Here is a 25,204-nt window from a genome sequence, read left to right as displayed (position 1 = left end):
GGAGCACCAGCTCATCCTTGGCAGCCTGAGTCTGAGCTGGAAGCCCAAAGTTGGACATTGATAACAAATGTGCCCAGGGAGAGAGAACAAGAGCTTCCATTCCCTACCGCCATCATCTTTGTGGAGCTGCAGAAAGGCACAACAGAAGCATTATTAACAGGCCTTTGGCTTGTCTGTCCACGATCTGGTGTAAAAAAAGCTGGAGAAAAAGCCATGATGCCTTCTTGACTGTGGATGTTCCTTAACTTTTAGGTCAATCAATGAGAAATAGTATTTTACTACTGTTCTCTGAATCTATCCAGGTTCCATCCCTTGTGTTCTTATATCCTTACCCCTCTAGGGGCCCCTAGCAGAAACCTGCCACACAAGGGACTTCTGCTCTTGGACATCAACCAGACCATGATACTTGCCAGTCCTCTACACCTCCACAAGACCCATCTATGTCCTCACTGACTCTGGTTCTCGCAAGCCAGGCTCTACACCCACCCTCTGCTCTTCCCACAGCATCTTTGGGAAGTAAAGTCACTCCTGTACAGTGAAGGTTCTTGTGTAAACAGTGTTTTATTCTGAGCCACGCTTCTTCCTGCTTGTCTTTTCTCTACTCAGGCCATGAGCTTCTCGACCTTTTCTTGCTGGACGCTCCAGCCCCTAAACCTCCAAGTCTTTCCTGCTTTGAACATGCCCCACATAGCAGTTACACAATTTTTATGGGGATTTTTCACTATTCTATTGAGACTTATTTTCTACTATTCTGTTGAGACCCAGAAGGGCAGTACGCTCTCCCCCCTGGGCTACGCAACTTCCAGAGGCCAGCATCTCCTCACACTTGTTTCTTCCCTGGGTCCTGATGGCATCCTGAACACAGAGCTAATGGAAGGAAAAAGGGTGTGTTACCCAGGAATCTTTTCTGAGATTTCAGGAAAGCACTGCTGCTAGTGCAAAAGCTCAGCTTCTCCTCAGATCCCATATATTCTTTTCATCCATTATTCATGTCTCTAAAACACAGGCAGATCCCCCAGGGCATTTAAAAGCTGTAACAACACTGAGGGAGAGTAGAATGCCTTGAAGATCACAGTTTAGCTCTATTTCAAATTGACACAAACATGTTCATGGACATCATCTACCCCTCCTGCCCAGGGCTGCAAGAACAAAGGAGATGCTCTCTGAAACCAAGGGGCACTGGGGATTATTCACTGCCTGCCATTTCAAAGGCTGGAAAATAAATAGATCAGCCATTTGCACATACAAAGGATAGCTATGAAATATTTGTGTCCACATCATCTCCCGCAGGCTCTGGTATGTCATTTCCTCACGAGAAAGCTACTCTGACACCCACATGAGTTAAAATAAAACCATTCCCCTGCACTAGTGGCTGACACTCCAGTTACATGCTCCTGATGGGGGTACCCATGAACAGCCAGGACTGCCATGCTCTGAACTGCTCCTGTCACACAACCCACTGAGCTGTTTGCAGAGCAATGTTTGCTGAAGTCATACTGAGCTGTTTACTGACAAACCACCATCCTCGCTGCCTCCCCCAGAGCTTGGCCCAGATCCCTTAAAGTACCAACCATTAGGTCTTTTTCAATCTCTTCATATAACTCTGACAGTTTTTCTTCCCGTCCTTCCAAGGCAGTGCTTGCTTCATGGTGGCGCCTGATCCAATCCTGGAAATAGTCTTTCTCCAAGTTTTTATAGGCCACCACAAGTGTCCTCAGACCTTCTCCAGCAAACTCCTGCAAGACAGTGGTGAGACAGAAAGGTCAAAGCAGAACAGTCTGGTCACATGGGCTTACAAAGGACTCTCAGAAAGCAGACTGTAAAAAGTATCTTGCCTAATGTTTGCAGAGGAAAGGTGAAAAAAATCGCACCTTAGACCACAAAGTTTGGGTTACTTATAAAAAGTAATTCCAGACCACTTGTCATTGCTATTCATGGTCCTTACAAAGGAAAAACTCAAAAGGGCTTTCCTACTTTCTGGCTCCAAAGATTTAAAGTAACCAGACAGTTGTTTCCCAGGCTCATATTTCTCAACAAAAGGTCCAGAACCGTGAGACCTAAATAAACCTTGAACACAGGCTTGAATTTTGGACCTGGGCTCAACATTTTAAGGGCACAAATTCTGGCTGAAATGCACAGATAAGAACAGCCAGTCATAGCAGCTCAGCAAGTCCTTATAACTGTCTTTTATGATGGATAGTATAGAGCTCAGTGTTTGGTGCAATAGCAGAGATATGTTTGTGAAAATGGAGGTGTTCCCCCAGACTTGAAATAAAGGCACATCAGGAACAGGCCACAACCACAGCTCTGTTCTGCCCTTTCCTTTGCCACCAACTTTCTCTGACTCCCCCAGGCAGTGAGCAGAGATGTTTTTTCTATTACACAACCCCACTGGCAAAACTCTCTGTTATCTTGTGCTCTGCAACATTATCAGCAGGATCTGGAATCTCAAGGGAGAGTAAATACTGGTCAAAACATCCCCTTATGTGAATAACAACCTCCCAGTGCACACCATCAACAATATAAAAGGCCACAAGTTCGAGTGATGCTTTTTCCTTGCTAGATCTGGAAGAAGAGACTTAAGGCTATATAAATTAATTTCCCTCTCTATTCCATAACTAAAAAATTGGTGCTGAGGTGCTATGTCTGAAATCTGGCGGTTTTGTGTCAACACAAAGTATGCTTCCACACCTGGAGAAAAAAAAATGATCAAATGCAGAGATGTTGTTGAGAAGGAAGCACTTACATTCAGGTGTTCTGTGGTTTCCTCTTTGAGAGATTCACAGGACGAATTAAGCAGTTCATAAAGAATGGTGTCGGCCCCCTTGCAGTACAAAGTCAAGTCACCTTCTGGACTCTGCACTATGAGGAAGAGGAAAAGAAATGCTACAAATCCCAAAATGAGGCTTTTGGGATACACAGCCATTTTATGAAAACAAAGACAAGTTTCTAGAGGTGTCTGAATTCTACCAGGTTTTGGCAAACTCCCAGAGAATCAAGACAAGCTCTGCTTAGAAAAGAAGACAATGTGACTACTGCCCACCTTAGTGGTAGCAGCACAGCAACTGTACCCAGACTGCCTTAGTCTGAGCAGACACTCCTTTGGCCCACATTGTTCCTACAGGCAGCACTTCAGGCAGCACATCTACATTCAAAAGTTAAGAACAATTTTTTTTTAGGGGACTGGTCTTTCTGCTCCTATTTCTTTCATGAGTAAACTGTAACTACAATATTCCAATTCCTGAAGTAACTAAGTATGTTGGAGGGTTAATAAAGGCTACAGAAAGGGGTTTTGATAATTTCTGCATTTTCTGTTTGGGAAGGCGGGTTTCTCAGTTCATCCTTTCTCCTTTCCTACTTCCTCAGATTTTACTGATAATTTTAAAGCTGCTTAGAAGGCAGGCCTTTCCTGCATTGTAATGAGGGAAGCAACATATACAAAAAGCTTAGTGTCTTCAGAAGGCTGGTGCATCACTGTGGTCCAGATGTGGAAATGTTCTTCCACCTGCTTTTCTACCACTGTTGCTGTGTAATGGAGAAGTCAAGGCAGCCCATCTCAAGCCCTCAAAAGTAAATGTTACTGTGTTATTCAGAGAGCATTGCAAAGGAAGTCTCCTAGAAAAAGGCATCATAGCATAATGAGGGACAGTCCCAGAGCCTAAAAGGTCAGGGAGGAAAGAAAGGAGCAAAGGGAACATACCAATCACAGACATTCGCTTGCGAACATTGTTGAAATCAAGAATAGCCAGAAGTTTGTAGACTTTTGTTTCTCCCATTTCCACGACAGTGATGGTCTCTGGTGTGCGAGCCCGGAACACGAATCCAAAGTTTCTAGCAGCAGTGACAAGGGCTCCCTCGTCAGGAGATTGGGCCTGATACACCAAGCTACCTGACATGAAAGGAAAAAAAGTGTAATGTGTTTTTTGCCTTTCTTCTGAGCTAAACGAATACAAAATCAAAGACATTATGCAGCAGTGATCCCTTTGCTTTTCTGTCTATCCAGAGGTGTAGCACTGAAAAGCACCTTATGTCCACACATCTCCATCAAGTCCCACCAACCCATCCTCCAGGACAGTGCAAGAGGTACCCTAGATTCTTTTGGGGTCTTTAATCACTCTCTTTGGAGTCTAACAGGCCTCACTGAGAGAACAAGTTTCTTGGATTCAACCCCTTCTAGTAATATCTGCATGTATTTTTCGCATCAGTATTTTCACCTTCAATCTGTCAGTTGAAAGCTGTAGCCTTTAAAGCATGGTTTTCATCCTGTCTGAGATTTGAGGAGGCTGACCCAGTGCCTGTGAGAACACTGGGTGAGAGGAGCTAATGAGTCTCCAGTGGATAGGTGCTCTATGTTCTTTGCTTTATGGGACTAGGAGCAGAGTAGAGAAAGAGTGGGGCAAGCATCTGCCACCTCAGGGAAGCTGTGGCACCTGCAATTTCCGCACTCCAGAGATGTGGTGTTTGCGGTAGTGTCAGCTCCACCACAGGAACATACAGAGAGTGGAGGCCCTGGTCCTTTCTCTTCCCATGTGGCATCTCCAAAGACACTGATTTATGTGTAGTCATACACTACAGAAAATCACCAGGGAGCCAAAAGGACCAATAACAGCTTCTGTGGAGAGAAGACATACTGTGGTGCGAGTGAACATAACCACTCAGTCTGGTGCCTCCAACAGTCCTCACCTTCCTTCTTCTCTTCTGGCATCACTGTGTGACAAAGTGAGAGCAGCCGAAAGAACCTGTGCGTCGGGACATCATTCAGCTTCACAGCTTCAACCAGGCTATGGTCATAGAATGCAAACTTTGGGTCAGCCAGCGGGTTGTATGAGAAATCAACCTTCTCTGTGTTCTGCAAAAGCATAGCTTGGTATTATTTGTGGAGCTCTTATACGCCTGTCCACCAATGCCTGCCAACACAGCCACTCTCTCCTCCTCACATTTGCAAAGGACCTACCCTGCAGGGCTGCTCATGACAGAGGTTGGTGGATCTAAGTGGGAGGTCATGAAAGCTATCTAATCATAGGACAGGACAGGCACTAGATGTGCCTTTAAGAGCAGCACGCAGGCTGAGAACCAATGAGCTAAACTGACTCTCTGAATGGCAGCTAATGTTCCTACAGGACCTCTGCCAATGGATTTCTACAGCAAACAAGTGCCTGCCTTCAACACATGCCTTCTTGGAGGCATCATGATCCTGATGTCAAAGGCTGCCTGTGACAGTGCAGTGTGGAAGCCCAGTTTAAAACAATTCAAAAGGCTGTCTTCTCCACCCTATTCTCCCAAAGCAAGAAAAAATCCTGATATGGAAAAAATAGGACAGATGAGTGATGTAAAGGTTAAACTCCATGGGCATTGCCCATTTTGTCAAAAGACAAGGAGCCCCAAGCAGAGTGGAACATGCTGGAGAAATGGCCAGAAGCTCACAGCATGATGTGTCATGGAGAAATGCACTGCCAAGCCTGTCTGGGACACTTCTGACTCCTGCCCCATCCCTAATGAGCTCAGAGTTTCCAGGATGGGAGTCATCCTTCTGACTTCTGCACGCTGACATCTAGCACTTAGCACAGATCCACACCTCCCACACTCATCTGCACAGCAAGATCCAGGCACAGCAACATCATAGATGTGTGGGCAACAGGACTCTGCTCCATAGAGTACCATGGACAGGAGGGTGGGGTGGACGATTGGCAGGAGTCCAGGATGTGTCCCCAAGCAAGGCCTGAAGGCACAGCACTCAGCACAAATAGCCAGTTTCAATGGATAATTTAAGTTCTCAATGGCCTGAAAATGAATCACTGGAATGAGGAGTGGGATTTTTCGCCATCTTGCTGTTTGTTATTTGGATTACTGCATGTAGGTTCAGACATTTTAGAAATAAAAACATGTGCATCTGTGCCAGCAAGCAGAGGCTAAAGAGAAATGTAGAAGTCAAATGTTTTCATACTTTACAAAGTCCAGACATAAGAGGAATTTGACAGTGACCTTGTTACTGATATGAACTGAATGCACTAATTCCCCACTAAAGCTTTTATTAACTGCCAAAGTTAATAAAATTCACCAGTGTCGAAGTTTCCAGCAAACTTGGCCAAATACTTGGCTGAGTATCAATGGACAAATATTCAACAGAAGCTGTGCATGCAATAGGAAGTCATATAAAGCAGAGGGAACAGTGGGCCATTCCCAACCTGCAGGTTTTAAGCCAGGCTTACTGGAAAGGAATGTAACTGGCAATTTTCTGACATCCAGAGGAACGCACATCACTGTTATCAGCATCAAGAGCATCAGCTCTTGCAGGGTCAAGAGCATGAGCTATGCTTTTGTGGGTTGTGTCCACTGGTACTTAGCCAGGTTCACCGAAAGCACAGATCCTGATAGCACTTAAGCACTTACCTCATTTATTTCTACCCTTTGCCCAGACATATCATACACATCACCTGCAAGCAAGAAAGACCAAGGTTATAGCCACAAATTCTGCATAAGTGCAGTCTCTGAGCTTCTCTACCACGAAAACTGGTTACAGTGTTTCTAAGCAAGTATCTCTTGAAAAGGTTTCAGTAAGCATACATATCTTGACATGAGTACTGGAGACTGATGATACATAGCTGTTGGTTTCTATGTTAATCCATGGCAAAATCCAGAGACTGACAGATCTTGAAACACAAAGCAGTAACTATAAAAATTATTGGCTTTTGGGTAAAGAAGACTTGGCTCAAGCTGAACCCGGAGATGACTTAGCACTAGGTAAGAAACAAAAATGCTTTCAGGGAATGACTTCTCTTGTACCTTTCCTTTTGAATATGACACAAAATCCAGCTCCTGGATCCTACTTGGTTTGCAACAGAAAATGAGACAGCCACAGAAAATGAGTTTTCAAAGCCCATTCTTCCCACACCTAGGTAGCAAAGCTGCTCTACTGATTTTCCCTGAACTGATGACCTGGTCATAGGAATACAAGACATTTCAGCTCTAGGAAACACTATCAAAACTTCTGCTTAAAGAAAAGTTTCACTCTGAAAGTCTGGACTGTGCCCAGCCCAGCCCAGTCCCAACACTTAACTGAAAAAAGAGTGAAATGCAATGAATTACGCAATATATAGAGTCATATCTGCACCAGCAATCTCAACTGTGACCAAAGTCAAATGCAGTGCTTGTGGGCCTTCACAAAGGCCCTGAGTGTGTAGAAGAAACTTAGATGCCATCTCTCCTGAGAACTTCTTATCAGTTGATCCCTTTCGAAGTATAGCCAAGAGGCTTTTGGACATCTCCTTCCCTTAAGCCTCCAGAGTACCTTTCCTGACATCAGAACTAAATCATTCTGGCATATGACCCTGGAGCAGCAAATCCAGAGAAGTACAATCCTAGGAAGAAGCTAAGCATTTTGCAAAACTATAGGCAGTAGACTGTTTGCTTTCTTTCCACATATTTCTCATCCATTTCTTGAACCCATTATGTTAGTGGTGAAATCCACTTTGGAGAAGTCATGGAAGAGATCTCATGATGGAAGAGATTTCAGACTGTTTAGCAGCATTAATGTTAGTTATCATAGTAGCACTGTTAGAGGTGTGGTGGTCCACAAATATACACAAAACCAGATTCATAGGAAGAAAAACTTCTTTTATTAGATCAGCTGATAGCACAGAGAAAAAAGGCAAACTTCAACAGGTCTGACACAGGCAAAGCAAGCATCCATCTGCAAATAAGCAGCAACTAATTTCTCTGGGGCATCTAATGATGTTAATCAATTAGTCAGTTTCCAAGGTGTTAGCACCTCCTGAGCAGTGTGAAGAAAACAGTTTGAGGCCATGCAATAAACAAGCCTTTAAAATCAATGACTTCTAGGATCTAACTGAGATAACTTTTTTTTCCTATTTTATCCAACTCCCTGCAAACTTTTCTCTCTTCTGGTAGGTGAAGTATGTCAAGGCTAAAGACAAAGACCAGGCCATTGACTAGTCCAGCTATCTGAAAAGGATGTGGAAAATTGCTACTCACAACACGAGAAATTGCTGAATGTGAGAGACAACACATGAGAAGCTGACAAAATTTGCAGATAACATAATGAGGGATGGCTGATTTCATAAGTGGTTAAGAGGGAGTTAGTTATGTGTGTTAAATGTTATGTTTTGTGCAGGGTTAGCAATACCTGGGTAACCATGTCAATAATACCATAGAAAATGAGATTACCTAGGTAGTGATATCAGAAAAAATCCCCAAATTTGAATATAGATGTAGTAAATGTGGCGCTTACGAGGACAAAATAATAAAGTGCTGGTTCTGTAGTTTGGATGATAGAGGGGCAGAAAAAGGGAGATAAAAGAATGGTAAAAAGGGGGAAACAAGGAAATTATATTAAGATATGCAAATGATCCAGTCAGGCTGTCCAGGCATCCCTGATGGGCAGCCCTGCACTTGATCACTGCAGTTTCTTACATGACATTCTCCTGGATATCAGAGTTAGTCTCTGCGGACCAAGAGGCATACAATGAAATAAAACTCCAAGAATAAGGCAAGCAGATAACGTACCGTAGGATTTGCCATTGATGGAGCACTTGTTGAAACACATGATGTTCTGAGTGAGAGTTCCTGTTTTGTCTGAGAAGATGTACTTGATCTGTCCCAGTTCTTCATTGAGTGTAGTGGTTCGAGCCTGAGCGGGTGTATCATTCAGCGGATAATACATTTTACGGTCCCAGTCGATGTAGAAACTGTTACCCAACCGTATAATCTCTACACTGATGAAACAGAAAGAGAAGGTGACGGAATATTCATTACTTTAAGGGATAAGATCTTTATCTTCAGCACCACCATTAACGACTGTAATTAGAAGACAACTTTGAAGGTAATGACAGGTTGAATTCATCTGTCCTTAGATGGCTTTCGGTAAGGGATGCTGAAGATAGTCCTGCTGTTAGGTTTATAGCAAATTCCTTTCCTTCATTTATAAAACAAGATCTTATAAATGTTCTCAGAAAGTTTCAGAAGTTTTCAGACTGAGAAGAGAGGCAGGAGCAGTGGGTTTCACTTAGTGCCATTCCAGGAGACGGTTTCCAGCAGGGCTCTGAGCTGGGCTCAGTCTAGTGCTGGGGGATGAGCACAACCATGTCTCAAACAACACAGAACTCCACAGCATTTGAGCCATTCTGTCACTCAATACAACCAAAGAGAAGCATCAGCTTGCAGACAATATGGATTTCCACCTTGCTGTTGCTGTGACACACTGGACAGGAATGGTATTCATTCCTCTAATTTACCAACACAAAAGAGAGTCTCAGCAGGAAAGCTGACTGAAGAATGAGGTGCAATGATAAACTAAATAGGGCTACTCAGTCTATACCCCAGCCTCAAGATTTTAAGAGCATCACAGACACATTGCCTACTTGTCACCCCTGCTTGCCTATCTGCAATAACCAACAGAACCCTACATTCTCTGTGAAAAGGCAGCACTCAGACAGCTGATATAACACCAAGTACTATGGACCTTTAACTTAATTACACCTACTTACCTGGCCATCCACTCCTCACAGGAATCCTAATGCCACCTCAAAGAACAGGTGCCCTTTGATGGGCAGTGAAAAGAGCAAGATGCTCACTGTAGCAGGCTTCCAGCCTTGCTCCTCTAGCATCCTACAGACCTACACCTCCACTTTAACTGCAAAATCATCCTCTCCTCTCCCAGGGATCACTGCTGTCCCCACTCCAACCCTGATAAAGCCCTGAAGGCAGCAGAAATAAGAAAAGCATCTCTGTGGTTGTGTGCAATCATTCACAAGGGGGTTGCATTTGGATTTAAGGAAAATGCTGCTCCCAGCTAAGGCAAAAGCTAAAACTTTCTTAAGATCAAACGTGAAAGGAGCTTCTGGCACATACCTGACATAGAGTGAAATCGGTACCACTGTGTTTAGAATGATCACATATGACCAGAACATGAGGAAGCCGGAGTAGGAGGCAGAGTTGACACCTTCTGCCCAGGGCAGATATACCTGGAAGTAGTAGCCCTTATCATGCTCCCAGATGCCATTGCCAATGGCTAGGATGAGACACATCAGTCCTAAAAATGCAAAAATCTGAAAAGCAAACAAACAAACCAACCAAATCAAAACTAAACAAAAAGTACTGCATTTTAGAAACAAGGAGTTTATTATGTATAGATTAAGGAAAAGAGCCTAATGAGACTGGGTTGGATAGCCTGAATCATAGGAAATGTACCTAGGGATGAAGAGGAAAAAACAGTGATGTTATGACACTTTTACCTCACAAGAACAAAACTACACAGTGTACAGAGTATGGCAGTTTGGAATTACAAGTCTTCAAACAGCTGGGGATTTAAATCACAAGGAGACTTCTCAACTAGGGTGATCATGGTCAGTCACCTGCAGAACATTAGACCTAATTAGAGGTGAGTTGGGCTGAGGGTCCCCAAACATCTGGCTGCACACTTGTAAATAGAAACTGCCTGGAGGACTTTACCTGGCCATTTGCTGGATGCATCATAGTCTTTTTCACAATTTCTGAAAAACAACTAAGGATAACCCAGCACTGTGCAGTTAGGAATTCAGCACAGGATATCACTCTGATGATTAAAAGAGTTAATTGCTGACTTAAAACTAATGGTTGCCTTGGTGTCTGCCCTCACAATTTGATTACATTTCCTTTGAGCAAATAGAAAGCAACACTAACCAGTGATGTGTATCCTTGGACTTTAGAGAAGCCTGTTTCCTGAAGCCTAAAGCAACCAGGGGAAGAGCAACTGGGAAGCAAATTTCAAAGTGGGACAACTTAGTGAAAACTGGGGCTTGCTTGTGAACACTGGTTTATAGACACAAAAGCAATATATAGGACATAAAGCATTTTTGATTAAAAGAAGACAAGAATGTGGCAATATTACTTGAAAAAGAATAAAACAGACTGGGAAGAAGGAAATTTAACAGAAATTAATATAGACTGCAAGGAATATAGAATTATGAATATCTAACAGCCATAAAATATCAAGAAGACAAAACAGTAAAGTCATAAAGAGGTGTGTGAAAAGCAGATGTGTTAACAGTCAGTCCTCCAAGAGGAAGAAGGAAGAAAGAATAGGGAAGTATCTATTCCCTATGATGTAACAGATGGAAAAGACAGATTGTGGCCACTGACAAAGAACAACACTACGTGGCTCTATCTGCTAATAAGCATTATTAGCAATGCAGTGAGTCCATGTAATTTAAAGACGGAAGCTTAGAGGAACCAATAAGGTTAATTTTTAACAGTGCTTTGAAAACTGGGAAGCTCCGCCATCCTGGAAATCTGCTAACATAATTACAATGTTTGTAAGGTAGAAATGGTGATAGTGGGGAAGATAAACTGCAGTTAGTTAGCTTGACACTCTTTCCTGGAGAAATAATAATAAAATTATTCTTTAGACATAGACTTTTCCAAACATTTGACATAAAACAACCAATGTAGTAATAAAAAAGTGAAGACATGGAATCAACAGGCTGCACAAAAGAGTAATTAGAAATCATCTTTTGCAAGTATAATCATTAGGAAGGAAATATCAGTAAGTTGGGCCATTATGTAAAGGCCACTAAGTAACAATCACATTAAAACAGTAATCAACCTTTTTAAAAAACAGTAATTGAGATACAAACACAGAAACCTTGATGGTAAAACTAATATTTGTACTGCTGAAGTAATCTGTGAGAGGAAGAAGGATACTTTTATGGAGCAATATGAATCATTTGGTGAAAAGTTCATGCCTGATCAACTCGAGTTTTATTACCAAGAAGCCACTAAAAAGGAACTGCAGTAAGAAAAGGTGCTGGGCTGAGTTTCAGGGGACACATTTATTTCCCACATGAGTAGTAGCTTTTCTATTTAATTGTGAGAGGCCAAATAAATTACTTGACTTGTGAAACAGAGACAATATTCCTTGCTGGTAAGGAATGTGGTGCAGTGTTTTTAAATATCTGTGACCAGCGGTGAAAATAGACTTCAATCTGTGCTGTTGTAATTATTAGGACTTAAAGATATATGAGAGGCATGACCCACCTTGCTGCCCCACAGGTTAATTATCCACTCGTAGAATATCACAATACATGTAGTCATTTCCATGTATGATTTAGGAACAGAAATACACACAGGGCAAGGCAGCAGCTGAACTTTCCCAAGGTGTCCCTGCCCATGGCTGGGGTGTTGGAACAAGATGATCTTTAAGGTCCCTTCCAACTCAAACCATTCTGTGATTCTATATCACAACAGCAGCTTTTGTCTACAATTGCACTTGCTTTATGCACATTTTGTTCTATGTGCATTTGGCCCTCACCCTTCACAACTCCACTGCAATACTTGTGGTTACACAAAGCTCACTAACATGCTGTTTGCTCTGAGACAAATGCGAAAGACTGATCCATTAACAGTAGCCCTGGAGATTAATTTCTGTGCAGAGAAACAACTCTGTGCAGGGTGTTGTAATTGTAACCCCAGCCCTGCAAGGGAAGGACGTGAAAAAACCCTGATTGTAGGCTTGTGCATGCTCATGGGGCTTCCCAGCATGAACATCCTTACTTCCTTCCTGGGTCCTGCTCCTGCACTGCCTACAAAAAATGCTCTTGACTAAGAATTTTATAAAGAGGAGGTGACTTTTCACAAACATTGACAGTTGGACTGTGTATAAAAACTGTTTCAGTTTCTTTATTGGCACTTTGAATTCTGCTCCAGGATTTGAAACAGTAAGTTTTATATAAGAGATGAAGCTGACAGCCCTCCTTCTCTGAGAACATGCTCCCCCAAGCCTGCTAAAAAGCAACTTTTGGAGAAAAAAGCATTTCTGGAGCTGGTGGGTCCATCGCCAGTGCAGGAACATTAGCTTGTCCCTCAGGTCACTGAGAAACACTTCCAAACGTGAAAAAACAGCTATGGTTGCCATCTGGAAAGGTTTACTCCTGATTAACCCTTGTTGGGGCAGACCAGGGCAACATTTAATGAGGCCTCCGCTGGCGACCTCCTTAAACACTGCTTTGTGTCTGGCACTTTTATGGACAAATAAACGCAAAATAGCTTTGCCAGTGTTAACATGGAATAAATTTCGGTACATTTAAATGAGCTATTAATAGCAAGCTGTGGCTGCTTTGTATTTCCAAACTCAAGAAACTGCCTGTTTTTATGACTGCTCTCTGTAACCTCTGACCACCCAGTGAGCTCGAAGGACCCAGTGCCACATCCCCTGAGGTGTGCAAAGAGCCTGGTGCTAAAGGTAGGACAGAGCTTTACTTAGACATCAAAATTTTAGGTTCCTTAAAAATGTGTAAAGGAGATAAACACACCCTTGGCTCCTCTAGCGCCCCAGAGCCCAGGCAGAGGCTGATGCAATCGGCTGCAACTTGCTCAGTTTTTTAAAATGGAGCCAGGAGGCAAATTCATCTCATTTGTGTTTATGAAGAGAGGCCAAACAGACTGAAAACTCTGGGTGGGATCCTTGGCTTGTGAAAGGAGATTTGGCAAATCTTAATCGAATGTTAAATTCCAGGTTCTCTATTCAGCTTTTCTCTGCTCCATTTCTGTGCCCTGCAGATCCCTCACAGCCCATTATCCTCTCCAGCCAGAGCATAGCAGGACATCTAAGGAAATGTGAAGTTTTTCAAATGCATGCAAAGTTTTGAATGTAAGAGGCCCAAACCTTGCTTGTTTCTACTGTCCCCTTAAGGGGAGGAAGGGAAGAAAACACTGGAGAAAACAAGCTGATGATCATAATCAAGATTTTCACTTGGCAGAGATTGGTGCAAGGTTACTAAAGTCAAGGGCGTGTCCTTACTGTACATGGAACACGGACTCAGGAGGGACTGAAGATGACCCTGGAGTGGCTCTCTGTGCTGTGGCATTACAGGGCATCCCTAGGCCCACTTAGAGAACTTTTGGGATCCTGAGAAAAAGGCAAGAAGACAGGGAATGAGGTAAACTGGGAAAGTTGGAGAATGGTGCCATCCTGGAAATGTTTGTTCTCTAAGCCCCAGTGCTGAGGAAGCATGAAGTCACAGAAGGCACGGAGAGCTCAGGATAGCCTTGCTGTGATGGACAGACTGGTGTTGGATGCCTCCTCCAGGGCTTCCTCCAGTGCCTGGGGATGGATGCTGGCCCCAGCTGGCTATGAAGTTGGTCTGGAGAACAAGAGCAGGAAGGAAGAAGCAGCAACAGTGATCATCAGACCCTCCTAGTGTCATAAACTGAAGGTGTTGGAGCATGCATGACAAACTTGCACCCAAAGGAAAATAAAATCTGAAACTAACGACCTTTTCTTCAAGCAACATTGATTGAAGTAGTGTCAGAGTGTATGTCCTCCTTCCCTGAGTGGCTTTAAAATCAAGCCGTAAAATCTCGGGAGAGTTCATAAAAGAATCACTATCTCTGCCTGGAAGTATTTGCCATTTGTTAAAACCACTGATGAGCTTAACCCTCAAATTAGATCTGTTTTTCAATCTGAGAAGAGTGCCTGCTATATACGATTAGTGTTCTCAAATTTCCCAGCTGCTAAAAACATCAGTTTCTGAGCATGAATGAGACCATGTCTAATATTTTATCCTAACATGTTAAGTCAGAAGCTGGCATCATGTAAATTAACAAACTCAATTATCAAGTCCTATGCAGATACCACCAGAGATGCCACGAGATCAGAGGGAAGAGGGAGAACAGCTGATAAATAGAAAATGACAAAATTACTAGGAGAAAAAAGGCATTCGCAGGCTTCAAAATATTTCTTACACAAAAATGCAGAGCAAGGGAGAGCAGAGAAAATGACAAGCTCAGAAGAAAAGTCCTTAATTCTGCCAATGTAACTGCCTTGCTTTGCAAGATGGGCTGACAGAGGCGCTGCCGAACTCGGTCTGCTAATAAATTATTACGTCATTCTTCTTTTTATCATTAGTCACTTCTGATATTTCCTCATTTGTGTGGGCAAAGAGGTGGAGCATCTGGAAACGATGAACACATCTGAAGAAACGAAGACACATTAATCAGGCTTACCACCAACACAAGGACATTCATGAGCCGATCGATGCTTGTTCGTTTAAAAGTTGTTTTTCCACTGTTCTGCATTAGTTTGGTGTCTGGCCCTGGAGATGAAACATAATTGTTAATTTTAGTAATAAAGCTTAGCTGTTCTAAAGCTGATTCCCTCTGAGGCCCCACTGTGCCTTCCAGCATAAATGACTATTGCAGTTTTCTTGAAGGCAGGTATGTACAGTTTGCAGTGCTGGTGGAAAACTTGGGCAGAAACAGGTTAAGTCATTTGCCTGAGATTATATGGGGATAGTCACATAAAACCATTAATTCTGGACTTTGACTCTGCTCTCGTCTTTCAACATTCAATCCCCCCTTTCAGGTTTAATTACTTTTCACAGAATACCTGATACCGCTATGTTATTGGTGACATATTATACATTATCTCACATGTCTGGAGAAGTATAGGAACAACAGAAGGACTATGCTCATAAAAAGCATAGACCTAATCAATAATAATATTGATGACCCTGATATTCCAATATGGATTAAAGTCACATAGAAATTATAAGGAATTTAATTGAATACACTTGACTGAATTCTTAGCCAGATTTACTCCTTACATTCTTACTGATCGATCAAGAGTCCCCTCCTGTACTTTGCTGCATGCATTTCTGAAATAAAAAACTGTGTTTTCTTGTACTTGGTAGAAACATATTTTCCAAAGAGGAAAAGACTTGATTCCTCTGTGCCTGCTGGGTGTGATGTACTTCCATGCTAGTGCTGATCTGCTCTGCAATTCACGTATCAGTCTTTCTACCTACCAGCATAAATAACAAGTCCAAAGCACCATTCTGTGTTCCTGATAGTACAGCCCCTCAGCAACATCTTCTCATTGTCCAGGGCATACTTTTCTCCCCGAAGAGTAAGAGTGCCTGTGAATTTATCCAGTTTGTTATTTGGTGCTTCACATCTGACTTCACCTATAAAAAAGAAGGTAAAAGCACAAATGAAAATCTTGTCCCAGAAAGATGTCATCAATACCTCATTCCCAGCTGTTCCCCAGAGACAGTATTTGACTTAGCTGCAGTCAACTCCAGATCCTGTTATTCCTATTTTGTATCCTACACTTACTTACTCATCGTTTGGGATGTTGCTCCTTCCCCATCTTCCTGTCATAATCCAATGGACCACAATGAATTTAAATTTATCCCATTCTCTGAACATGCCAATGTTTTATTGGTAGAGTACAAAACAAAGTTTCCACAGCTTTTATGTGGTGAGAAGAAATGTTGAACCAGCAACATAGTTTTAATCCACTCACAGCGAGTTCATAGTGTAGGATGTCACTGGATAACTTTAGCTAAAAGTGCTGACATCACCTTTTTTCCTATTTCATTTTCTCTCAAACTGCAGGAGCCCAAGCAAGAAAAATCATAGCCTAAAGGCTGCAAAAGAGTAATTAACTGAGGTGTCTTTGTTCACTGTTTTTTAATTTCATCTGTTTTATAACTCAAGTCCCAGTGGCACATAAAAAAATACTGCTACCTTCTTGGGCCAAGCAGCTGACACTATAAGTGACTGGAGTGTCTTTTTCCATGCTTTGTATTTATTTTTTGTAATAAAATGTGTTCGGATACCTTGACATAAAAATTACTATTTAAATTACTATTTAAATCAACAGTTGCACCTGCCATTTAAAGATTCAAAGCAGAGCCCTGTGGATGTATGGAAAAAAACTGGAAAACACAAATATGCCTTACTGAAAGGGAATCCAAGAGTTCAGTCTGTTCACTTAATCAGCAGGAGCATTAAAGTTATTTTGATCACAGCCTGAAAATACCTACATAAAGACTAGCATTTGCAGAGAGTACAGCTCTTCTAGCTATTCTCAGACAAAACACATCAGGCTTAAGAGACTGGAAACAAAATTCAGAGAAGTCCAGAAGAAAAGTGCAGCTTTAAGTATCATGACAGTCTTCACCACCATATATTCTAAAATCAAAAATGAATGTTATTTTCATAGAAAAGTAGCTCTACTCTAGGGCAGACAAACTGTCTGACTGGAAAGATGAAATGACTAGGAAATTTAGCGACACGTGACATCAGAGCTCATACTATGCTGATCTTCTGTTTTATCATCTGGTTAGTCCAACAACAACCAGACCTGTACCCCATCATTACTGAAAGCCTGCAATAGCCAGACCCACCTCACTGCCTCCCTTGCAATCCTTGAAAAGCACTAAGGAAACAGAGGCTTTGCACTGCAACCTGAAACAGCACAATGAGACTTTGGCAAACCAAACCCAGGGCATGATCTCCCAGCAGGAACAGTGTCTCTGTGGTGGGACAGTGCTCATGTGAGTACCTTGAGTCTGCTCTCCTGTGAGCGAGTGAGTCTGGGTTGATTTTGAGATCTGAAGAGATTCCTCCAGATGAGACAAATCCCAAAAGAGTGAGAAGCTCTACAGATTCACCCAATCGACCCAGCAACTGCAGCTGAAGATACCACAGCAAGACACATGCCTCCTGTCTCCCTCTCCCACTAACAGCAATAAGATACCTGGAGTGTATTTCAGTTGAAAGGTTAAATACTGCCAAGTCAACATGTGATAAGTAGTAGATAACTGAAAAGTATTGTTTCTTTCCTCATCTCCCAGTTCCCTAAATCAAATAAAGAAGTTCAGTGTTTTGCAAGCATCTTCCTTATCTGAACCATCACTATGTCAAACAAACATCATAACTCACATTAAGCATTCCACTGAGTGCCTGTATTAGCTGCTCGACCCTTTCCTCTCTTCCTGTCTTAAAAAGTAATTAGATAAAGAGTTACATAAATATTTAAATATTCTGCAGAGGTTTGCTAAGGGAAATGCAAGGTTGGGTCTGATTCCAGGCACTCTTCCCAGTACACTGTCAAATATAAATCATCCTGGGAAACATTTTATTCAGTTTAAGTATTGTGAGGAGGCCACTTTTATTTACAACATAACTAAAATAGAGATTTACAGAATAAATAAATATCTGATAAGAAAATTTGCAATTTTCCAAAATATTTTTAAACATTTTTTAATTAAGCACTTCCAAGAATGCAGTGCTCTCAGATAAGCATTACACTGAAAATGCTTGAAAAATTATTTTAGATTAAGATTTTGCTTTCAAACTGATAGACACTGCAGCCTGTTCAGAAAAATAATTAAGGCATGCCACTCCTATTACTAACATAAAGCATCTAACTGCATCTGTAAAAACACATTTCTCAAGACCTAAAACACTGAGACCCTCAGCCATTACTTCAGAGAAACCCTGATGTACTGAGCTGATATTCAGCAAAGACCACACACATTATTGCCTAAAACCTCAACAAAGAAGGCAAAAGAAACTGTACCAGAGACAGTGCCAGCTTTATACCCTTTGCCACATCCACACCACCTGTCCTGGAATCATCAAAAACATTTTTTTAAAAATTATTTTCCTCCTTTATCTAAAATATTTCCTGAGAGCCTACGATCCTTGAGACGTTCCAAGGACAGCAGCACTCACTCCAACCCTTTCCATACAGACTATCCCTGTAATCCTGTCCTTGTATCTAAGCCAGCAGGGCACTGCAGAACATGACTAACATCACTAGGTCTGTTCCCTCGTCCTCTCTCCACAGGCAGATGATGTGTGAGCATGGAGCATTCCGGTTTTGACAGATCTGGCTCCTTTCTGTGTATGTGCTGCTAGGCACTCCCAGGTATTCAGTGACAGGACACATGGCAATGGTTCAAGTTGCAACAGGAGAGGTTCAGAGTGGATGGTAGGAAACATTCCTTTGCTGAGAGGGTGATCACACACTGGAACAGGCTTCCTGGAAGGGGGATTGATGCCCCCAAGCCTGTCAGGTTTAATAGGCTTCTGGACAATGCTCTTAAAAACATACTTTAGCTTTTGGTCAGCCCTGAAGAAGTCAGGCAGTTGGACTACATGATTGTTGTAGGTCCCTTCCAACTTTTATTCTATTCTGTTCTCTATCCTATCCTATCCTATCCTATCCTATCCTATCCTATCCTATCCTATCCTATCCTATCCTATCCTATCCTATCCTATCCTATCCTATCCTATCCTATCCTATCCTATCCTACCTTATTATATCCTATATTTGATATACAAAACAGCGCAAAAAAGGACACGTTTCCTGTTAACCACATCCGCATTGCCTGCCTTTAAATATTTTTAAATGCAGTCTTTATTGCGGCATTGAGAGAGGAGAGGAATGCTTTAGGCTGGGAAGAAGTCACCTGTCCTGTGTGCACAGAGTTAGTCCTCGGGTCTGTGTGGTGACTGGAAAGTGCTGCTGCTCAGAAGATAAATGTAATGGGTGCATCAGCATTGCTGCATCAATGTAAAAGTGCAGTGTGAGAATGTTTTGAGATCAGAACTAAGCATAAGGTTTTGGGAAAACAGTTTCCATTATGCAGTTACATGAAATCTTTTACTGGGGTTCAAGGTGGGTAGTATCAACATGTACAGACAAATACTAAAGCAAAGTGTGTGTCCAGAAGTAGAATTGCCACCAATGCAGTTTCAGGTTACAGCCATGCATGGCACTGAGACCTGCAAGCAAAGAGGGACCTCTTCCTCTACATATGCTGTTTTGCTGGCACTGTTTCCAGAGAAGTCCTAGCAGGAGGCAGTGGACAGCTTGGAAGGAAGAGTCCTAACCACCCTCTGGACTCTGGAGTTTAGGCAAATTGTCTGAAAAGTGAATTTTACTCACCATTAAACTCTGTCAGCTTCTGAAGATCTTCTCCAAGCTCTGCAGTGACTGTCAGTGCCTGCTTCACCTTCAGGTTTGTTTCACTGTGACAAACAACATGAGACAAAAACATGAACTGAAAGTCATATGTGAACTGAAAGCTCTCCCTGAAAGTCACTTCTGCTCTTGGGGACAGTCTTCCTTGGACATCTGATGGACTGTGTTACCACATGCCTTTTTCACCTGGCCAGTGCATGTAGATTGTCCCTTTCAGTTGCAAAGACAGAGGAATTCTGGGCATGGTATCATGGTATTAGAGAAGGTGAGGTGAGAGGTGAGGTGTGTATCCTGTCACTCATGACACATTTGACCCCAAGGTATCTGAGCACACAGGAGAGCTCTGGATCCCTCTCATGGTATTCTGATCCTGAAGAGTACTCCAGTCTCGGGACTAGCTAGCTGGGGAGTTTGAAATGCAATGTCAAAAGAATATTGCATTTGTTCAGGGCCTCTTAAAAGTGGTACTTGTATGTGCAAAAGCTACAAGCTCATTTTCAGCAGAAATCAAACAGGGAAAGTCCAGAGGGTTGTCTATAGGGTCTTGGGAGAGACACAATTTCTTGAACTCTCTGGTCTTGCTTATATACAGGTAGTGCAGAAACAGTAGTGCAAATTGGGTCATAAAGATGAGGTCAGATCCAGTTTATTCCAATTAATACAAGTTGCAGCCCTCTGCCTTGTGGCCAGTTGTGTCCTGGAGTGAGCAGCATTTGGAAGCTTTTGCAGTGTGCATGCATTGATATTATGGTATAGCAGTCCAAAGGAGATTACTGGATCTATTCATTATGATTATCTCACCCAGATAATCTGTCTAAAAAAAAGGGAGATAAAAGAAACAGAAAGCTTCTGCCAGTGACCTGTGATATTGCACAAACATATGTCTAACTCTCAGTGTTATAACTGTAACTGAAAAATTCCCCTCTAATGTGACTGAAGGAGGCAAAAGTATCCGTCAGATGATGTTATTTTCAATATACCTATCCAAAGTTTATTCTACCTATTATGAAACCCTGGCTACAAAAACTATTGCAGGTACATCTGCAGCACCCAGGGTCACCAGGCTTTGCAGTGGTGGCCGTGACTGCACCCAAGGGCCAGGCTCACTTACCCATCCAGCTCAGCTGTCTCGATGTATGTCAGGCTGTGTGGTTCACTGCTTGAGAGTAACAGAAGATCAGCCTGAGCACAGACAGACAAGACTTGGCATGAGTTCACACAGTCTGTAGGCGCTGCACCACAGTGCTGCTTGTGGTTACTGCCACACTAAGACTGATTTTCTTGTGAATGATAAGAGTGACAGAGATTAACTGTGATCAGGATAGAGAGAAATGGCACTCACCGTCACAAAGTTGTTGTTTTCTAGTTTTATTATATCCCCCACTTGGACATTCATCCATTTTTGTTCCTTTAACCTGCAAGAAAACTTCTGGTAAGGAAGCACATAAAGTGAACAGCACTTGGGAGAGCAGTATACTCGTCTCTGCTCCTGGAGCCAGGCTTGGGCTGTTGATAAGATGGAACAGGGTCTGCCATGGTGCGTCCTGATCCATACTAAGCTAGCGGACCACTACAGTGCAAAGAACAGCAGTAAAAAGCAGTGGCTGGGGAGACCTGTGCCGGGTTGAGACCAAGTCCCACAATGGCAGCACAGTTCATGTGAACTGTCCTTGTCTCTGGACCGACTACTCCCTTCCTTCTCTTAAAGGGCCACATTGTCTCAGAAAATAAACCTCTCTATTTTGTGTAAGAGACTTCCCAAGCACCTGTGAAAATTGCTGACTGTGTTAGGTTTTCAAAGTGGTATTATCAGCCACAGTAACTGGATGTCAGGAAGGTCAATGCAGGTGCTTTGGCTGTGCATGTGTCTATCTAAGCCAAGTCTGCAGTGGTCTTCACAGCACTAAGCCAGACGTGCACACAGGCAGCCAGCTAGACTGCAAGCACAAATGTAACTAAGTCATGATAACTGTATATGCAAAATCTAGAAGTGAGAAATATCAGGAACTACCTCAAAACAGGACTGGTACTTAAGCTTGAACTCAGCTCAGCCTTGCTTTTTTAATGTTGGTCAGAATTGGGCAGGACCTGCGGTTTCCAGTTTTAGAAAAAGGCAGAATTTTACAAAACTTCTGTTTCAATGTGTGTTTCCTAGATGCAGTAACTAATACGTAGTAGACTAAGAAACTGGTTTACTTAGCAGAAAGCACAAAAAGTGTGTTCCTATTCTTCAGTTTCCAGTGTATATATTTTTAACTGTTTGATCATCTGTTGACGCTTACACAACATACTGTTTGCTATCTATAGTATGGAAGTCACCAGAGACTTCACAACTGTCTACAGCCGTGTCCTACACAGAGTTGGACTCCATGGAGCTGCAAGTAAACAGCACATCTGTCTGCCATGAAAGCCAAGGCCTCTTCTTTTGTTTTTCTGCAGGAAAGAATAGTGCTAACAGTGCAATGTCCAAAGCACACAGCTGAAATATTTTTAAGTACATTTAAGCCAGAAGTTCTACACACACTCAAAGTATCATGACATGTACGAGGGAGTAATTCCAGTTTCTTAATTTCAAATAACTTGTTGATAATGCCTAGTATTGCTTAATGCAAAATAAATGCTGTGAGCATAAATGGGCACAGAAGATCACTTTGCTTGTCATCTCTGGGGTAAGGAGTAAAATACTAAAGCACAAAGTACTGCTTACTTAAATGTATATATCCAGGAACGGAAGGAGTTTACTTTTTGTCAGCACAAGGTCACAGCACAGATTGTGGTACTAGGTCTTGGGTTCATGAACTGAACACATAGTCTAAAACTGCACAATGAACAAGTGGTGTGAAACACAATTCGATTTTAAAATGTTTAGGGATTCTCGGGAAACATACACATACACCAAAAAAAATTTTAAAATATTACTAATGGAATGTTCTTGCCAGTCACAATTAAAGCAAAAATCAAAAAGACTTACATGCCATTGATCAGGACCTGGACCGGGCGGTTGTTGACGTGTTTGTCGCTTTTGTGTCGATTCTGAAAATTGGATCAGTAAGTTAAAAGGCATTTCCAGGAAACCAAGCACACTAGAGCCGTAGGCTGTTCATTAACATTTTAGGTTTCCACCCAGCTGGCTGAATGGGTCAGGCAGATTAGGGTCACAGCTGAGTCAGAGTCTAGTGCATGTTTACACTCGTAACACAGGGCATAACTAGTCTGCAAAGAGCAACAGGCAACATGGGGCTTATTCTTGGAGGGAGGAAGGAGGGTAGAGCCTTATATGTCACTTAACAGACTTCTAACTTGGTGTTGCTTCTGTCCATGTCAGTTTGTAAACACCAGAGAAATTAATTCTTCTGCTTCGATACGGAAAGTGGCCACAGATGTTTTGGCATAGCTCCATAGAGCATCAAAATTATTTTAATAATGAGAGAAAACCAGATTATAAAATTAGCTCTAATATCACCCCGTGAAGTCATTGGGACTTTGAGTATTAGCCCTGTTGGGAGCAAACTTCGGCCAAAGCTAGGCAAGTTTGAAAAATCACAGGTGGGTTGAGCTCTTGCTTCCCACCAAATGTTTTTTTCCATATACATTGAGTTAGATGACATAGGATGAGTTCTCCAAAGTGGAAGCCTAAGAACAGACTTCTGTGCCAGCATCCAGACATATCTATAGGTGACCACATTTTCAAACATGCTGAGCAGTTTCAGAGAAAGTCAATGGGGCTGCTGGGCCGCTCAGCAATATGAAAATTCTAGCTCCTTTTTAGGTAACAAACTGTAGATTTGGGGATCTAATCTCAGACCCCATCTTGGCCACAGACTAGTTCTCCAACTGCCTGCCTCCGGCTGTGTTTAAGTGGTTTGTTTTAGTCACTGCTGAAGTATCACAGGCAAACTCCAAAGTATGGGTCAGAAATGCAGATCTTACAAAATCATCGATGGCATCTTTTACGCCTGACACAGCCAGCACCAGCACCAGGGGCACCACTGTTGTAAACCAGGCCAGTGAGGAAATCTGGGGAATCAACTGTGGGAAGAAAAGATCTGAGTTAAGAAATTTCCTGCCAGTTCAGAAAACCATTGTTTCCTAATCAAGCTGCAGACAACATTTTTCTGTGGTATCTGAATATAGAATAAAGACAGAAATGCGGCTCTATCCCTGATACGTGACCCCACAAAGGTGGGAGAGCCAGGGAACCCAAGCTTTGCTTACAAACAAGCTGTAATTTAAGTTATAAACTTGGAGCTGTCAAAAAGTGTAGTGGGTTGCTATTTCTTCTTGTTTGTAAAATTAGGATTGCAAAGTCCCCAGTGGATTTCCTTGGAAATACTGACATGGGCAAGCAAAGCCTGCTGTGAGGAACTCAGAGCTATCTGAGCAAAACCAGCTGTGCAGAGCCTTCAAAAGCTTCTGTTCTTTGTTTCAGTAACTCTTAACATTTTGCTGAAGTAAACTTCAAATCACCTAACTGGCAATATGCATGTCCCACTGGTCTGTGACAAAGGAGTAGGCAGGCAAGAGTCCCCACAGCCTACACATCACATCCACTCCCAGTGAAGGAATTGATACACCCAGTGCCACAAGGATGGTGTGAGGGGAAAAAATTAAATGGAGCAATATGTAGATATAACAGACTAATGTCTGCCCTCTTTAGACTACCTTGATGTCAAGAGAAAGCTGTGTGCTTTTATATACACTCTCTCCTAGATGGCTCAGCAAAACACACAGTGAAATAATTTAAGGCAAATAGTGTGAAACAGTATGAATTTGACAGACAAACAGCTAGAGTGCAGTACAACAACACAGGAACAGTACTGTCAGCTTGGCTGAAAAGGCATCTTCACTAGTTTGTTGAAAAATATACTATCACTGAAATTTCCAAAATTCATTCCCTGTAAGTAAGCAAAGATATATGTGGTTTTCTGCAGGCTTGACCACATTTTACCTATGCTTTTTTTGAGCTGAAATTGTAAAAAAAGCATTTGAAATGAGTTATTTTGCAAATTTGTGCGCACTGGAATGGCCAAATTTAAAATATCATCCTTGAAACACAATCAAAATTACACCCTTTTTCCTGATAATGTGTGCTCTGATATGACTCAACAATAACAGAGTGCACTGCTGTATTTTAGCAAAGTGCTAAGGGTCAGAAATCCTGGTATCAATTTCTCCAGTACGTTCAGCTTTCAGGCAGAGTATTATTACCAGCAGCAATGAGCAAGGTGCAACTTAACGCCACTATGATCCACAGGGTTCAATAGTGTCACCAGTGTCTGAGACACTCCATATTGGACACCTTCCTCACCCTGAAGCAGGGAGCAGCAATATTCCCCTTTATTCGAACTACCCACAACATTGAGCCTTCCTGATGTTAACTCCTTCCTGCCCAGGGAAACAGCATAGGTTATACATTTATTCTTCTTGCTGTTG

General features: G+C 42.3%; 1 protein-coding gene across 5 annotated transcripts in view; it reads right to left on the bottom strand.

The window, feature by feature from the left end:
• LOC135407034 (phospholipid-transporting ATPase FetA-like) overlaps window positions 1-25,204 on the bottom strand; it is a 96,109-nt gene that overhangs the window by 18,783 nt on the left and 52,122 nt on the right. For all 5 annotated transcript variants that reach the window (XM_064641715.1, XM_064641713.1, XM_064641717.1 and 2 more), the window contains 14 exons: window positions 23,702-23,800; window positions 22,743-22,804; window positions 21,114-21,186; window positions 20,883-20,953; window positions 19,736-19,818; window positions 15,798-15,956; window positions 14,998-15,086; window positions 9,868-10,064; window positions 8,524-8,732; window positions 6,391-6,434; window positions 4,684-4,849; window positions 3,701-3,889; window positions 2,747-2,862; window positions 1,572-1,736 (listed from right to left, as the gene is read on the bottom strand). In XM_064641715.1, coding sequence (XP_064497785.1) covers window positions 1,572-1,736; window positions 2,747-2,862; window positions 3,701-3,889; window positions 4,684-4,849; window positions 6,391-6,434; window positions 8,524-8,732; window positions 9,868-10,064; window positions 14,998-15,086; window positions 15,798-15,956; window positions 19,736-19,818; window positions 20,883-20,953; window positions 21,114-21,186; window positions 22,743-22,804; window positions 23,702-23,800 — 1,722 coding nt within the window. The remainder of the gene's footprint in view (window positions 1-1,571; window positions 1,737-2,746; window positions 2,863-3,700; window positions 3,890-4,683; window positions 4,850-6,390; window positions 6,435-8,523; window positions 8,733-9,867; window positions 10,065-14,997; window positions 15,087-15,797; window positions 15,957-19,735; window positions 19,819-20,882; window positions 20,954-21,113; window positions 21,187-22,742; window positions 22,805-23,701; window positions 23,801-25,204) is intronic.

The sequence above is a fragment of the Pseudopipra pipra genome, chromosome Z (assembly GCF_036250125.1).
Source record: "Pseudopipra pipra isolate bDixPip1 chromosome Z, bDixPip1.hap1, whole genome shotgun sequence".
Taxonomy (NCBI): domain Eukaryota; kingdom Metazoa; phylum Chordata; class Aves; order Passeriformes; family Pipridae; genus Pseudopipra; species Pseudopipra pipra.
The sequence above is the reverse complement of the archived record's forward strand: the minus strand, read 5'-3'. Positions and strand labels throughout refer to the sequence as shown.